At 43.8% G+C, this 16,089-nt stretch overlaps 1 protein-coding gene across 6 annotated transcripts; it reads right to left on the minus strand.

Moving 5' to 3' along the window:
* Nucleotides 1-1,152: 1,152 nt before the first annotated feature.
* LOC141155164 (uncharacterized) lies at nt 1,153-10,673 on the minus strand. 6 transcript variants are annotated; one of them, XM_073641858.1, is made up of 8 exons: nt 10,550-10,629; nt 9,657-9,791; nt 8,366-8,449; nt 7,918-8,109; nt 7,723-7,846; nt 7,572-7,642; nt 7,387-7,495; nt 1,153-3,133 (listed from the first exon to the last, which is right to left on the minus strand). In XM_073641858.1, the coding sequence occupies exons 5-8, from the start codon at nt 7,787-7,789 to the stop codon at nt 1,494-1,496; spliced, it is 1,887 nt and encodes a 628-aa protein (XP_073497959.1). In that variant the 5' UTR covers nt 7,790-7,846; nt 7,918-8,109; nt 8,366-8,449; nt 9,657-9,791; nt 10,550-10,629; the 3' UTR covers nt 1,153-1,493. The 6 variants fall into 6 exon arrangements, with proteins under 6 accessions (XP_073497959.1, XP_073497960.1, XP_073497962.1 ...); XM_073641859.1 differs by having other exon boundaries at nt 9,630-9,791; XM_073641861.1 differs by having other exon boundaries at nt 9,707-9,791; nt 10,550-10,604.
* Between the last annotated feature and the right edge of the window lie 5,416 nt (nt 10,674-16,089).

The raw sequence follows: 16,089 nt of genomic DNA on the forward strand, positions 1-16,089 counted from the left end.
TCATTGGAAATCCAGTTTGTCGGATCCCTCTTAGGAGCACCAGAGGGTCCCCACTGACGTTAGACTGTCGGCCGATCGAGATGAAGTTGAAAGATTCGACCAGCATTAGTCTAAGGGCTCATTCAGACGTCAGTTTTTCTCGTACGAGTGCTATCTGTTTCTTTCGCACCTTTGAAAGTCTATGGGGTAGTGTCCGATTTTTTTTCCTCGGACCAAGTGGTCTACACAGAAGAACAGAGACTTGTCCGATAATGATCAGAGCGGTGTAGGATCAAACTCGCCAATACAATCTATGGATGACATCCGTGTGCTGAACCCGAATTTTCACGGACTGTTTGATATGAAAATTTGCAAAAACCGCCATCAGCTTTTTTTCATCTGAAAAAAAAAAAAAAAAACTGATGAAACTGATGGGGTAATATGGAGTCTGATCAAAAACATGAATGAAACGCTAACCGTTTTAAGCGTATGAGAAAAATCACTGCTGTGTGAATGAGCCCTGATATGTACACGAGCCCTTATCAATAACGTAAATGACCTCACGGGCTTCAGAACGCGATAATAATCAGTACAAGAGATGGTGGGCAATCAATTCACAGGACCCGGACCAGTGGTCACGTCAGTAATCTGTGGCCGCTGGACAGGAGCCCTGCAAACCGGCCTCTTACCAGATGGCATCTCCCCAGCTCCTCTTGATTAACCGGGCTTATGTGACCGGACTCACTACAGTGTGGTTTGGCAAAGGTCCACCAGTAATCTTGATTCTTGGGACCCACTGTTCAGCTGAACCTAGTACACAAATTTACTTTTGCTTCTTTTTAATATTAAATTTGGCTAGTGAATCAAGTGTAATAGCACTACTCATTAGCACTCCTTTGCAGGGGCGGCCTACCGGAGGATTCTCCTGCTCTCCCATGGGCCAGTCCGAGCCTGCGCACATTTGACATTGCACCAAGGTGGCTAATCAAAAGAAGAGCCTGGCAGGTAAATTTGGGTCACAGGGCTCCTGTCACCGACGTGGCTGCCAAACCAGGTCCTGCAAATAGATTCGCACCAACTTCCTTAGGACACAGAAGAACAATGTAACTGGAAGATGCTCACGAGGCCATGAAGCCAAACTGCAGCCAGTCAATAATTAGGTGATTTACACAGTTAATTAATGAGTCTATTTACTTTTAATCTGATTTGAGGATTGCTTTCATTACACTAAATGGTCACAATACAGTCCTACCAACGCATTAAAAGTCAAAGGCACGGGATGCATATTAAAGCTAACACTACATCCTTCCTCGACAGGTCCTGTAGTCATTATTGTCGTAGCTGTGGGGTAAGGTATTAAAAAAAAATTCTCAAATTAAAATTTCAGAAAATATGTAACTACGTAGAAAAACTCTTCTATTCTGGGCTTTTAACATCAGCTCTCCCAATGTGAGTCCTTTGATGCACAAGTGTCCACATGGCCGATTGTTTCTGCATAAAACCATTTCCGTCGCTCAGTGCGATAACGGCCTGTCAGCCGTGTGACTCCTCTGATGTGCGATAAGAGCCTGTAGTTTGATGAACCGTTGTCCGCATTCGGCACAGGAATACGGATTCTCCTTGGAGTGATTTTTCTGATGCATGATAAGAGCTTGTTTCTGGTTGAACCCTTTCCCACATTCTGCACACGAGAACGGCTTCTCTTGTGAGTGAATTCTCTGATGTACAACAAGGGATTGTTTCTGATTAAAGCATTTTCCGCAGTCTGCACAGGAGTACGGCTTCTCCCCCGTGTGGATTCTCTTGTGTTCAACAAGACTTCGCTTCCTGGTAAAACGTTTCCCACAATCTGGGCATATGTATGGTTTCTCTCCTGTGTGACTTCTCTTATGTGCAGTTAAATCTGATTTCTGGGTGAAACATCTTTCACATTCTGAACATGAAAACGGACGCTCCCCCGTGTGAGTTCTCCTATGTACATTGAGATTGTTTCTCAATCTAAAACATTTCCCACAGTCTGTACACGAGAACGGCTTCTCCCCGGTGTGAATTCTCTCATGTTCCACAAGATGTGGTTTATTGCTGAAGCGCTTCCCGCATACTGAACAGGTGAATGGCTTCTCTCCTGAGTGAATTCGCTCGTGTCTCAGTAGGTCAGCTTTCCGAGTGAAATTTTTTCTGCACACAAAACATGAGAATGGCTTATCCTCCATGTGAACCTTCTGATGTTCTTCAAGATTTGCTTTATGTGAAAAACATTTCCCACATTCCAAGCATGAGTACGGCTTCTCACCTGTGTGAGTTCTCTCGTGAGTAAGAAGAGCTTGCTTCTGTATAAAACATCTCCCACATTCTGAACAGGAGTATGGCTTCTCCCCAGTGTGGATTCTTTCATGTCTAGCAAGATCTCTTTGCCGGTTAAAACATTTCCCGCACAGAGTACATGAATATGGCCTCTCCCCTGTGTGAATTCGCTGATGGATAATCAGATCTGTTTTTAGGATAAAACATCTCTCACATACTGGACACTTATATGGCCTCTCTCCAGTGTGAGTTTTCTGATGGGCAAAAAGATTTGATTTAATTGCGAAACATTTTCCACATTCAGGACACGGAAACGGCTTCTCTCCAGTGTGAACTCTGTGATGTTCAACAAGGTGTTGCCTATTTATGAAACATTTTCCGCACACTGAGCAGGAGTGTGGCTTCTCCCCTGTGTGGATTCTCTGGTGTCTATCCAGACCTGACTTCTGTTTGAAACATTTCCCACACTCCGAGCACAAAAATGGCTTCTTTTCCTTGTGAGATTTTTGATGTTCAAAAAGATTTGACCTCCAGGCAAAAGTTTTCCCACATTCCAGACAAGTATACGGCCGCTCTCTCTTGTGGAGTCTCCGGTGCTCAAGAAAATTAGATTTATTTGTGAAATGTTTTTCGCATTCGAAGCATGAAAATCGGCCCTCGATTCCATGATTTCTTGCAATTTGAGACTGACCAGATGAAGGTCCTTCGAGGCTGGTGGGGTCAGATGGGAGATTTTTGATGTTGGAGACACGAACATCTTCTTTCTGTTCCTCAGAAGTATTTTGGAAAGTACAGTCGTCAACTTCACAGTCGGAAGAGAGAGGACTGCACTGGAGAATCAATAAGTCGTCTGTTAGGAATAAAAGTAAATTGTTTTTCATTATTTTTTTTGCTTGTGTTATACAGTTGTATCATTTTATTTACAAGTAAAGTTGTAGCTACTTTAGATTTATTTATTTTTTTTAAATCTTCACAATTTAATTTTTGTTTTATCTGCCTAAGGGTTCGTTCACAATAGCGTATTTTTCGTGTTTGTTATCCATGGAGACCCAATGATAACCTATCCTCTAGTGCACATGGGCTACTTTTTACACAGAGCTCAGATCCGTGTGAATAACATCACGGCGTGCGTCAGATTTATGGACCAGACTATTGTACTCAGGCACCTCCTGATGTGACTGGTCCGATAAATCCAACGAATGTATGCCTCCAGGGTTGCGGAGCGTAGATGGAAAAAGTCCCACTCCAATGAGCACTTCATCGCATTCAAACAGTCCCTCACTACTTCAAGTCCATACTCACTACAGCAAAACAAACTTACTTCTCATCTCTCATATCCTCCCTGTCACACAACCCCAAACATCTATTCAACACCATCAATTCTTTCCTCCGTCCCCCAGCGCCTCCTCCCTCTCCTCTCATCTCAGCCAAAGACTTTGCCTTATTCTTCAAGCAGAAGATAGACACCATCAGACAAAGCTTTTGCCTAAAGTCCCCACAGCCCCTCCTCACACCTACTCAATCCTCCTCCAAAACCAGCTTCTCCACCATTACGGAAGATCAAGTTTCCTCTTTACTCTCCAAATCACACCTCACCACCTGTGAACTTGACCCAATCCCATCCCATCCCTAACCTTACCACAGTCTTCATCCCAACCCTAATCCACCTTTTCAACCGGTCACTAACAACTGGTGTCTTCCACTCATGCTTCAAATATGCCTCGATCACACTCATCCTCAAAAAGCCCTCCCTCAACCCATCCACTCTGTTTAGCTATCGCCCCATATCACTTCTACCCTACGCCTCAAAACTTCTGGAACATCATGTCCACTTTGAACTGTCCTCCCACCTCACTTCCTGCTCCTTCTTTGACCGCCTACAATCTGGCTTCCGACCGCACCATTCTACTGAAACTGCTCTGACTAAAGTCACCAACGACCTACTAACCGCCAAATCTAAGCGACACTACTCTGTCCTCCTCCTCCTAGACCTGTCATCTGCCTTTGACAGTGGTCCATTCCTTCTTACTACAGACTCTCTCATCTCTTGGCATCACAGACTTGGCCCTATCCTGGATCTCCTCATACCTAACAGACAGGACAATCAGTGTCTCCCAATCACAAAACCCCTTCATCATCTCGCCCGCTATCTGTCGGTGTCCCCCAAGGCTCAGTTCTAGGACCCCTGCTCTTCTCCATCTACACCTTCGGCCTGGGACAGCTCATAGAGTCTCACGGCTTTCAGTACCACCGCTGTGCTGACGACACACAGATCTACCTCTCTGGATCTGATATCAACTCCTTACTAACCAGAATCCCACAATGTCTGTCCGCTATTTCATCCTTCTTCTCTGCTAGATTTCTAAAACTTAACATGGACAAAACAGAACTCATCATCTTTCCACCCTCTCATTCATATCTCCCATCTGACCTATCCATCAACGTCAATTGTGGTTCACTCTCCCGGATCCACACATTCCACAACCACGAATCTGCAAAAACACTAGTGCACGCCCTCATCATCTCCCGCCTTGACTACTGCAACCTCTTGCTCTGTGTCCTCCCTTCGAACACTCTCGCACCCCTCCAATCTATCCTAAACTCTGCCGCCTGACTAATCCATCTGTCCCCCATACAAAGTCATTCACAACCTGTCTCCTCCATACATCTGTGGCCTAGTCTCCCGATACATACCTGCAAGCAACCTCCGATCCTCACAAGATCTCCTTCTCTGCTCCCCTCTTCCCACAATCGCATACAAGATTTCTCCCGTGCTTCCCCCCTACTCTGGAATTCTCTTCCCCAGCATATCAGACTCTCGCCTACCGTGGAAACCTTCAAAATGAGCCTGAAGACCCACCTCTTCCAACAATCCTACAACCTGCAGCAACCACCGCTCCACCATACCGCTGCGACCAGCCCTACCCTCACCTACTGTATCCTCACCCATCTCTTGTAGATTGTGAGCCCTCGCGGGCAGGGTCCTCGCTCCTCCTGTACCAATCGCCGTCATGTTTTGTTAAAGATCATTGTAATTGTTCATGTATGTATATCCCTTTCTCACATGTAAAGCGCCATGGAATAAATGGCGTTATAATAATAAATAATAATAATAAATGTATGACCTTAGCCTTACTAACACAACACCGAGACCCTTAGTGGTGCCTTTAAAGGGAATCTGTCAGTAGGTTTCTTGACATGTAATCTGACAGAAGCATGATGTAAGGGCCGAGACCCTGATTCCAACGATGTATCACTTAGCTTACTGGGTGCAGCAGTTGTGATACAATCACAATTTTCTCTGCAGAGCTCGGAATGCTGAGATGTGTATAACCCCACCCACACCACTGATTGGCTGCTTTCTGTGTACAATGTATCAGTGCTGGGGGCGGGGTTAGACTACAAGGCATGAGACACCTAGTCCTATAGTGATAATCTCCTGTTGATAAAACACTGATTGTATGTCAATAATTGTAATAAATCGGTTTGTAAATGATCTTCCATGGTCCCCCACATCCTGCAGAATCTTCAGTGGGTTCTCAGTTTCCAGTGGGATTTTTCCTCATATTAATTGTAGCATTATAATGATTAGAGAGCTAGAGTAGATTTTGATGAACCAAATATTCACATGTGGATAGATCTTGAAGTAGGTCCAATTCTTTTAAAGAGAATTTGTCAGCACAGAATGACTGTTCAAACCAAGCACAGGCGCTTGGTGCATCCTTGGTGTGGCCAAACTGGTGGTGGCCTACTTCTTTTTCAGCTATCTCCACCCTTCTCTCGTTCTATAAAACCAGAGCTGTCAATCAAAGAAAAAGGGGATGTAGTTGGTGGTGGGAAGGTGCACTTAAATATTTGGCCTTGCCAAGGGTGGACTGAGTGCCTGTGCTTGGTTTGAACAGGTCATTTTGTACTGACAGAGTCCTTTTAAAGTCTATTAGCAGTGGATTTTTTTTTAATTATTAAATATATTATGTCTTCTTGCTCGTGCTGCTGATCCAGTCTGTGTCTCGAGACCCCCAACCGATTGAGCACTCAGCTCCTCCATGCTGCCCGTGCACAGAGCGCTGGATGGCTCGGTAGAAAGTCTATGGGGGGGTTCAGGCACAGAAGACTGTCAGCCATGGCCGAGGCGGGAGGTTCAGGCATAGAAGATTGTGAGCTATGGCCGAGGCGGGAGGTTCAGGCATAGAAGATTGTCAGCTATGGCCGAGGCGGGAGGTTCAGGCATAGAAGACTGTCAGCTATGGCCAAGGCGGGAGGTTCAGGCATAGAAGAGTGTCAGCCATGGCCGAGGCGGGAGGTTCAGGCATAGAAGACTGTCAGCTATGGTGGAGGTTCAGGCATAGCAGACTGTCAGCTATGGCGGAGGTGGGAGGTTCGGGCATAGAAGAGTGTCAGCCATGGCGGAGGTTCAGACATAGAAGACTGTCAGCTATGGTGGAGGCGGTAGGTTAAGGCATAGAAGACTGTCAGCTATGGCGGAGGTATGAGGTTCGGGCATAGAAGACTGTCAGCCATCGCAGAGGCGGGAGGTGAAGGCATAGAAGACTGTCAGCTATGGCGGAGGTTCAGGCATAGAAGACAAATATCTTATTTTAGAAGCAAAGCAATGAAGAGACGAGGGAGGTCGGCAAATGTGGAACCAACTTAGTGGCGGCGCGGATTACTCTACTTCTGGGTCACAACACGTTTGCATTTCTCAACCAATTTATCATTTTACATAGATGAATACTAGAGCTTATAATGGGGTAGGTGGGGGGTGATATTTTCCTTTTCCCATGAGAGTAAGGAGCTACTTTTGGGATTGGGAGCACTTGCACGGAGAAGCAGATGTGAGGAAAGTCCAGCGTAGCAGAAGGGAGACCTGAACTCAAGGATTCAAGAGCTCGGTCACATTTTCAGATAAGTTGTAACGACAGAGGGTTTAGGTTCCCGTACAAAACTCTATATATGTCGGAGCTAAACCAACAGTGTCCATAAAATCTGCCATTACATGTCACGGGATAAGAGGGCTGACTATTTAACCCTACAGAGTCTTTTTCCTTGTTAGATGGTAGAAGAAGAATATGTGACTCTTCTCCGGTGGTGGCCATCACTCACCTGTGCCAACCTCTGTTTCCAATTCCTCCTCTTTAATAGAGAGGTTAGTCCTGTAATACTCCTCGTCTCCCTCGGTCTCCTCCACTTTCACAATCACAAGGTCATTGATCTGAAATAAAAATTGCACCAGATAACGTACAGTTCGGTGTAACGACGTCTAATAATCTTCTGTCCGATTCCTCTACCTCGTTATTTTCAGGATGGTCATCGAGGGGTCTCTGACAGCTCTCCGGGGAACTATTTCTACTGGATCCAGCTGTAAGGGGCACAGACACATTGTATACAGGTCATCACAGGTGACATCAGAAACTAGAGATGTAAAGAGTCTCCTCTTACAGGGTGGTGTGAGGGGCCGGGGGTCCTCCATCAGGACGTCCTTGTACTGGTCCTTGTGTCCGTCCATATACTCCCACTCCTCAATGGAGAGATGGATGGTGACGTCCTGACACCTTACAGGGACCTGACAACACAATCATCCCGTCATCACCCAGACACATGATATAAGCCCCCGGCGTTCCCGGCAGCGCTCACCTCTCCGGTCAGCGCCTGCAGGATCTTATTGATGATCTCCACGATCTTCTGCTCGTTGTCTCCAGGAATGGTCAGTGATGGAGGTGAAGGCTTGGTCACAGGACTTTGGTTCTTGCTCTGCTCTTGTGGTATCTGGGGATCGTCGGAGCCGGTTGTCACAGACCTATCAGATTTTTTCACTACCGTGTAATCCTGTGTAAGCAGAGAAGCATTAGTACAAATAAAAATTAGTCCAAGTTCTGATCAACCCATGAAAAATCATATAGGCCAATTGTGGTAAATAGTGAAGCACCCAAAAAGCCAGTGGTCGGATACTATGGATCGCAGTACGTAGGATACAGAAATGTTATGGTTATACATCAACCACATATAACGGCCCAAGCGTTGTCCGAATGCATAAAGCATAGAATACAAAAGCAAAAAAGTACAAAGTGACAAGTGTATATACCAGTAAATGTAACTATCAACTCCACAGGCGCTGCCTCATGACGCACGCTGCACTTCTGCCTCTTCCTGGGGGGTCTCTTTCCACCTTTATAAATGTTTTATACAATTATCTATCTGGTTATATTTAGTAAATCATTATTTTATCAAGATGTTTTGAAAAAAAATAAATAATAAAACCGACAATTTTGCATTTATGTGTCCATAAGACAGATTTTTTTTTTTTTACGTCCACAGTTAAAAGGAACTGTCATGTGAAACGCGATTAACCTGCAGATATGGGGTTAATTTGCAGGTTAATACAGCTCTGAACCTGCCCGGCACCGACACTTAGACCCATTAAGAACTTTATTCCCCCCGGCAGTGTTCTCAGTCACAAGGGCAGCGCTGGTGCGGGTCCAGTCACCGCTCTGTGTATGGAGAGCGGCAGCTGTAATCACACCCTGCAGTGACTGACAGCCGGCCCTAATGCTGAGCTGCTGTCAGTCACTATGGGGGGGGGGGCAGTTACAGCCGCAGCTCTTTATACACAGAGCAGTGACTGAACCCGTACCAGCGCCGCCCCTATGACAGAAACAGGAACACTGCCGGGGAGAGTGAAGAATAAAGTTAATTTCCTCCCAGCAGCGGGGCTCTAAGTGCCGGCGCCAAGAAGGTTCACAACGCTATTAACCTGCAGATTAACCCCATATCTTCAGGGTAATAGGGTTTCTTCATGTGTAAGGTTCCCTTCCTTTAAATTAAAAGACAAAAGAAAAAAAAGTTTTGTGTAATTTTGCAATTAAAGGGGTTATCTGGGCTGTAATGACTGCAGTCACTTTACGTGCCGAATCATGGCAGCATGCAATACACACAGTCATAATTCCCCGCGCGGTTCGGTGGTGACAGCATGTGCGCGATTCACATAATTATGGCTACGTGCCGACAAGACTCCTCAGCTGCACTCACTTCTCTTCTATTGAGAGAAGTCACGTGACTGTATACTCGCACGGAGAATCTGGTGGACCGGTGAAAGCGCAGGCAGCACTCACTGGCACGATTATTCGTCAGTGTGCAGCCACAGCGAGGAACTGCAGACGTCTCATTTCAGCCTGAACAACCCCTTTAAATCTCTGAAAAGTGGATGATATTCTAATAGTGTCGCCCCATCAGCGATCTCTACTGACTCCACCACACACGTGAGCGCTCAATCGGGGGAGAAGAGAAAGTCTCTGCCCAACACCCGCCTGATCCTCTGTTGAGGGGACATTGAGAGCCCCCATACACACCAGATGGTCGACCGCTCCAGCCCAAACCTGTGCGTGTGGCTGACTTCTATCCACGGTGTCTGTGCGGCTGTCCTCACCTCTCCGGTCAGCAGGTAGACGATCTCCAGCGTCAGGTCTAGTATCTGCTCAGTCATCATGCAGGCAACCAGCGAGACAGGAGACCTGGAGACGGAGGAAAAAAGGGAACGATCCTAAAAACCCACATCCGGTCTGGTATACTTCAGTCATTGAGGGGCTGGCGTTCACTTAAATGGATGTATTGGAGGCTAAAAATAAATTTTGCAATTGGGTTTCTTTAAAAACGTTGCACCGTTTGCCTTCTGCAGCCTCTGTGCTATTGGGAGCTGCAGAATGAGCTAACTGAGAATCGGTCAGTGAGCTGCTGAGTTTAGAACTCTTTTGTTTGTCCTCTTTGCTGATTTATAACCTCAGACCACATCAAAGTTGAACAAGGAGCTTGTAAAAGTCAAAAGGAGCAACATTTTTGATGAAACAGAAGTGCAAAAAGCGATTTTTAGCCCCAAATACAGGTATTTAAGTAAGCGATGGGCGTCCAGGTGGCAGGAGGGTGCAGCGGAAAGAGGAAAGTGCAGCTCTCTGCACCAACCATCACGCACCTTGTGAAAAGTCACAAATGGGACGGTTTGGTGCCCGATGGGAGCACATGACAGGCGCAGGTCCCTAAAAGGTCTTATATATATATATATATATATATATATATATATATATATATATATATATATATACATAGACATAGAGAGAGAGAGAGAGAGAGAGAGAGAGAGAGAGAGAGAGAGAGAGAGAGAGAGAGAGAGAGAGAGAGAATCGAGCCAAAGTTACGGCTCAGAACTGAATTGGTTGCTATGAGCAACGCTTCCAGTTCTGATTTAAAGGGAAGTGCGCCAGAAGCGCGGAATTACCTGGACGGCGACGAGCAGATCACATGACAAGGAGCAGAGCCCCGCACCGACCGGGAACATGGCAGGAGGCGGCTCTGCAGGACCTGTGACCACGGCTGATGATGTCACAGTCATGTGATAACACAGGAGGCGGAGCCTACACATGAGGCCTCTGCAGCGCGCGGCCTCATTGTGAGAAGCACGTGCAGCGGAGCCCCGCCCCCTCCTGGTCACATGACAGTGATGTCATCACAGGTCCTGTAGCCACAAAAAAGCAACAAATGTCCCGCAGAGACGTGAGAATAAAAAATATCAGATAAAAACGCAAATATTAACCCCTTAAGGACCGGCCACTTTATAGGTTAATGACCATTTTCTACAATTCTGACCACTGTCACTTTATGAGGTAATTACTCTGGAACGCTTCAACGGATCCCCCTGATTCTGAGATTGTTTTTTCGTGACATACTGTACTTCATGATAGTGGTAAAATTTCTTCGATATCACTTGCGTTTATTGGTGAAAAAATTAGAAATTTGGTGAAAATTTCACAATTTTCAAAATTTGAATTTTTATCCCCTTAAATCAGAGAGATGTGTCACACAAAATGGTTAATAAATAACATTTCCCACATGTCTACTTTACATCAGCACAATTTTGGAACCAATTTTTTTTTATTAGGGAGCTATAAGGGTTAAAAGTTGACCAGCGATTTCTCATTTATACAAAATTTACAAAACCGTTTTTTTAGGGACCACATCACATTTGAAGTCACTTTGAGGGGCCTTTATGACAGAAAATACACAAAAGTGACAACATTCTAAAAACTGCACCCCTCAAGGTGCTCAAAACCACATTCAAGAACTTTATTAACCCTTCAGGTGCTTCACAGGAACTGACGCAATGAGGAAGAAAAAAATTAACATTTAACTTTTTTTCACAAAAGATTAATTTAGATCATTTTTATTTTCACAGGGGTAACAGATAAAAATGGACCCCAAAATTTGTTGTGCAGTTTCTCCTGAGTAAGCTGATACCCAATATATGGTGGAAAAACACTGTTTGGGCGCACGGCAGGGTTCGGAAGGGAAGGAGCTTCATTAGACTTTTTGAATATAAAATTTGCTTGAATAATTAGCGGACGCCATGTTGCATTTGGAGAGCCCCTGATGTGCCTAAACAGTGGAAACCCTACAAATGACCCCATTTTGGAAACTAGACCCCCCAGGGAACTTATCTAGATGTGTGGTGAGCACCTTGAACCCCCAGGTGCTTCACAGAAGTTTATAACAGAGACATGAAAATAAAAAAAATCACAAAAATGTTCTTTTAGCCCCAAATTTTTTATTTTCACAAGGGTAACAGGAGAAAATTGACCTTTCATTTTGTTGTGCAATTTCTCGTGAGCATGCCGATACCCTACATGTAATTGGGAACTACTTTTGAGGCACAGAGCAAAGGTCTGAAAGGAAGGAGAGCTATATTTTAGTACAGATTTTACTGGTATGGTTTGCGTATGGTATGGTTTACGGGTGACATGACCCATTAGGAGATCCCCTGAGGTGCCAGAACAGCAGATTCCCCCATAAATGACTCAATTTTACAAACTACACCTCTCAATGAATTCATTTAGGGGTGAATTGATCATACTGACACCAAGGGTGTGTCACATAATTTTATACCATTGGGCAGTGAGAAAAAAAACAATAAAATTTTTACCGCAAAAACTTTGTTTTAGCCCCAGATTTTACATTATCACACTGGGATAATGGATAAAAAATGGCACCAAAATGTATCCCATAATTTCTGCTGAATGTGGAAATACCTCACATGTGGCTGTACAGTATTGCTCAGCCACACGGCGACACTCGGGAGGGATGGAGCGCTATTTGCCTCTTGGAGCAAAGGTTTTCCTAGAATAGTTTGCAGACTCCATATACAGAGCCCCTAAGTGATAGAAGAGCAGAATCCCCCCTCAAGTGACCCTATTTTGGAGATTATACCTCTGCCAAACATGTGGACGCTTAATGTGGTTTAGACACACTGCGGTGCTCAGAAAGGAGGGGGGATTTGGATTTGGGAGCGCAGAATTTGTTGAATTTCTTTTGGGGGCGAGGAGCCATTTTGCTTTTCCAGAGCCTTTGTGCTACCAGTAATGTGGAAGCTCCCTATATTTCCATTAACACATGACAGCTGAGTGGGGGCTTTTATGTGAAGCTTTTATTTGGAACATTTTACATAACAATTTAGATCACATTTATCCTGTGCTCTACGCTGAGCACTTACTTTGGAGTTTCCATCTAAATCTCCGAATGACGTGATTCAGATGAAACCCTGGAGGGATCCATTCACTATAATGGATATGAGGCAGCAGAGTTACTCTGGACTCCGTCTGGCCTCTGTTCAGAGTTGTCCTTCTTTTCAGAGGTGCACAAAACTGTGGCCGACCGCTCTTTTATCTACGCCTAAAAAGATGGACACCGCCGAATCATAGGTCAGACGGCATCCACAGTGCCTCCATCTGCCTCATTATAGGGAATCTTCCGCCGGGGGTTCCGCCTGAATCACTTATTTCAGAGATTTACACTGAAACCCCGGTGTAAGCGCTCAGCGCAGAGCGCAGGATAAATGTGAGCAGAGAATTACTGCGATCTTTGGGAGGCTGAATAAACAAATCAGTAGCAGGTGAAGAATTGGTTTTATTTATTTTTTACTCCGTTTCTCGTGCAGTAAAAGTGATTAGACGACTTTATTCTTCGGGTCGGTGCGATTACAGCGATGCCAGATTCATATCGGGTTTTTATGACTGACAGCTGTCACACACTAAAAGACGTTTTTTGTTGTTGCAAAAACTAATGTTTGCATCACCATATTTAGAGAGCTATAATTTTTCCATATTTTGGCTGACAGTCATGTGACGGCTTGTTTTTTGCGGGACAAGTTGACGTTTTTATTGGTACCATTTTTGGGCAAATGACATTTTTTGATCACTTTCTATTCTGATTTTTGGGAGGGATTACTTGTGTGGTAAAATTGATAAGGCAGCGTTATTCTTCGGGTCAGTACATTTACAGCGGTACCACATTTATGTATTTTTTTTGCGCTTTTACATAATAAAAAAACTTTTATAGAAAAAATAATTATCTTTGCATCGCTTTATTCTGAGAGCTGTAACTTTTTATTTTTTCAGCTGATGGAGCTGTATGGCGGCTTGATTTTTGCAGGACAAGATGAAGTTTTTAACGGTGCCATTTTTATTTACATTTGTCTTTTTGATCGCGTTTTATTCCACTTTTTTCCAGCGGTATGATGAAAAGGCGTAGTTTCTTATGTGTTTGTTTTTTTTTTAAGCTGTTCACTGAAAGGGTTAACTAGTGTGACACGTTTATAGATCGGGTCGTTCCTGACGTGGCGATACCAAATAGGTGTACTTTTTTTTTACCTAAAAATCTGTATTTATTAGTGTAATATATTTTATTTTTTTTAGATTAATTTTTTTTTAAAACTTTTTTACTTAGTCTCACTATGGAACTTTCACTTTTTTTCATAGGTATAATGTACTTAGTGCATTGCAATACATTATACCTGTAGTGAAAGCTCCTGAGACCACGCTGTGCATTGGTCTCAGGAGCTTTCCGTAGCTTGGTGACCCGTGGGTCGTCATGACGACCACAGGCCACCATGGCAACGGTCGGGCCCCCGCGATGATGACGCGGGGGCGCCGACCTGAAGGCAGAAGGAGCTCCCATCCTTTTGCCTGCCTCCTGCACACTGTGATCGCATTCATGTCCTTTTCTGTGCGCCACTAATTTTACTGTTCTTACACCTACTACATATTGGGGTAGGATCTTAGGGATGGGAATACCCCTTTTTTGTCTTATTGTATTCTTCATTGTTTTTTTGCACCAAATTCTTCAAAACGGTTCATGAATCTTACACTTAGGTTATGTTCACACATCATGGTTTTTTCAGTGTTTTTTGATGCAAATTTTTAGCTGCGGTTTACAGCACCAGTAAAGTCTATGAGATTCCAGAAATCTCATGCACACATCATGGGGTTTTTTTGTTCAGGATTTTGTGCTTTGCATGCTCAAAATAGTGCATGTCATTACTTTCAGCGTTTTTTCACCCATTGGAAGTAATGGGTGGTGAAAAAACGCAGGTGTCAGTTTTTTCAGCTTTTTTTTTCAGCGTTTTCTGTGCCAAAACCAAAATGAGATTTTTTTTTCACTGAACCTTATGTACATGCATAACCCAAAAGACCCAAAAGGACAGTGAAAAAAAACGCTGAAAAAAATGCACCAAGAAAGAAGCAAGAAAAATCCTAAACAACCTCCTGACAAGAGATCAGGTTTTGCTGCAGAAAAAAAACATGATGTGTGAATATAGCCTAAATGGTCTTTGTTTTTGTCTTTAACCTTTTTTTTTCACCACTAAAAGTCGCACATTTTGCAAAATCTGCGCTAGTCCCCATACGGTCCCGTGATGAGTGTTTGATGCTGCAGATTTTCTGCACCGATTATTTACATTAGGTCACATGCGTTTTTTTTTGCACTTTTGATGCAGTTTTTTGTCTCTTTTCATGTTTTAAATAAAGCTGCTTTGTTTTTGACACTTCCTGGTGTTTGGCTTTGACAATTTTTATGGACACAGTCGTGTGTAGTTTACATGTATTTTTTGTATGTGTTTCTGCCGCAGAAAAGCACTAAAAGCACATGTGTGTTTTACCTGCAGATTTTCGGCATCTAATGCAAGTCTATGGGGGAAATCTGCACACGAAACTCAGCATAACCGCAAGAGAAATGGACATGTAGGGCCACGTTCACACAATGAGAGTATTTTACATCAGTATTTGTAAGCCAAAGCCAGGAGTAGAACAATCAGAGGAAAAGTATAATAAACACGTCACCACTTCTGTATTTATCACCCACTCCTGGTTTTGGCTTACAAATACTGATGTGAAATACTGACCAAATACTGAAGGTGTGAACGTGGTCTTACTGATTTGAAACCTGCACAGCAAAATATATAGCGTCAAAAACTCATGGTGGGCGCACAGCCTTAGAGTATGTGCTCTCTTCCTATTCATTTTTATAGTGAATCCACTTTCCTGTTCACATTTTCAGTCTTTTGACCTTTTCTTGCCACTTTAGGTTTTAAAACAATATATGGCAGGAGGAAAAAAATAGTGCACATCACATCTTTGAGATGGTTCCTGATGGAAAACACTACAAGCCGGGCGCTGTCCAATCAGAGGGCTGCAAAAATATTCTTCCGAAGGTGTTTTGAAAAGTTTTCCGAATTGTTTTTTTTTTTTTTTTTCAGGCTTCTGTCTGGACAGTGCCCTGTATGGAGCGGATTCAATCAGGATCCATCTCAGAGAAGAGACTGCACTTTCCAAACCTGAAGTAGCAAAAAAAAACATGTGAACAGCAAACTAATTTTACAATAGAAATGACAGGGAAGAGTCTTTCAAGCATTTTTTTTTTAAACTGATATTTTGGGCATTTTTTCTTTTTACAGGCCGACTATAAAATTCCTCTAAAAACTGTGTGTGTATA

The sequence above is a fragment of the Phyllobates terribilis genome, unplaced genomic scaffold (genome assembly GCF_046119375.1).
Source record: "Phyllobates terribilis strain yellow unplaced genomic scaffold, ASM4611937v1 Scaffold_7__3_contigs__length_470593459, whole genome shotgun sequence".
In the NCBI taxonomy this organism is placed as follows: Eukaryota; Metazoa; Chordata; class Amphibia; order Anura; family Dendrobatidae; genus Phyllobates; species Phyllobates terribilis.

Bases quoted from the DNA above. Each gene is read 5' to 3' on its own strand.
- LOC141155164 (XM_073641857.1), bottom strand. From the start codon at position 9,766: ATGATGACTGAGCAGATACTAGACCTGACGCTGGAGATCGTCTACCTG. The intron at 7,847-7,917 runs GTGAGCGCTGCC...TTGTGTTGTCAG, and splicing joins TGCAGGCGCTGACCGGAGAG to GTCCCTGTAAGGTGTCAGGA. The intron at 7,643-7,722 runs GTAAGAGGAGAC...TGCCCCTTACAG, and splicing joins CCGGCCCCTCACACCACCCT to CTGGATCCAGTAGAAATAGT.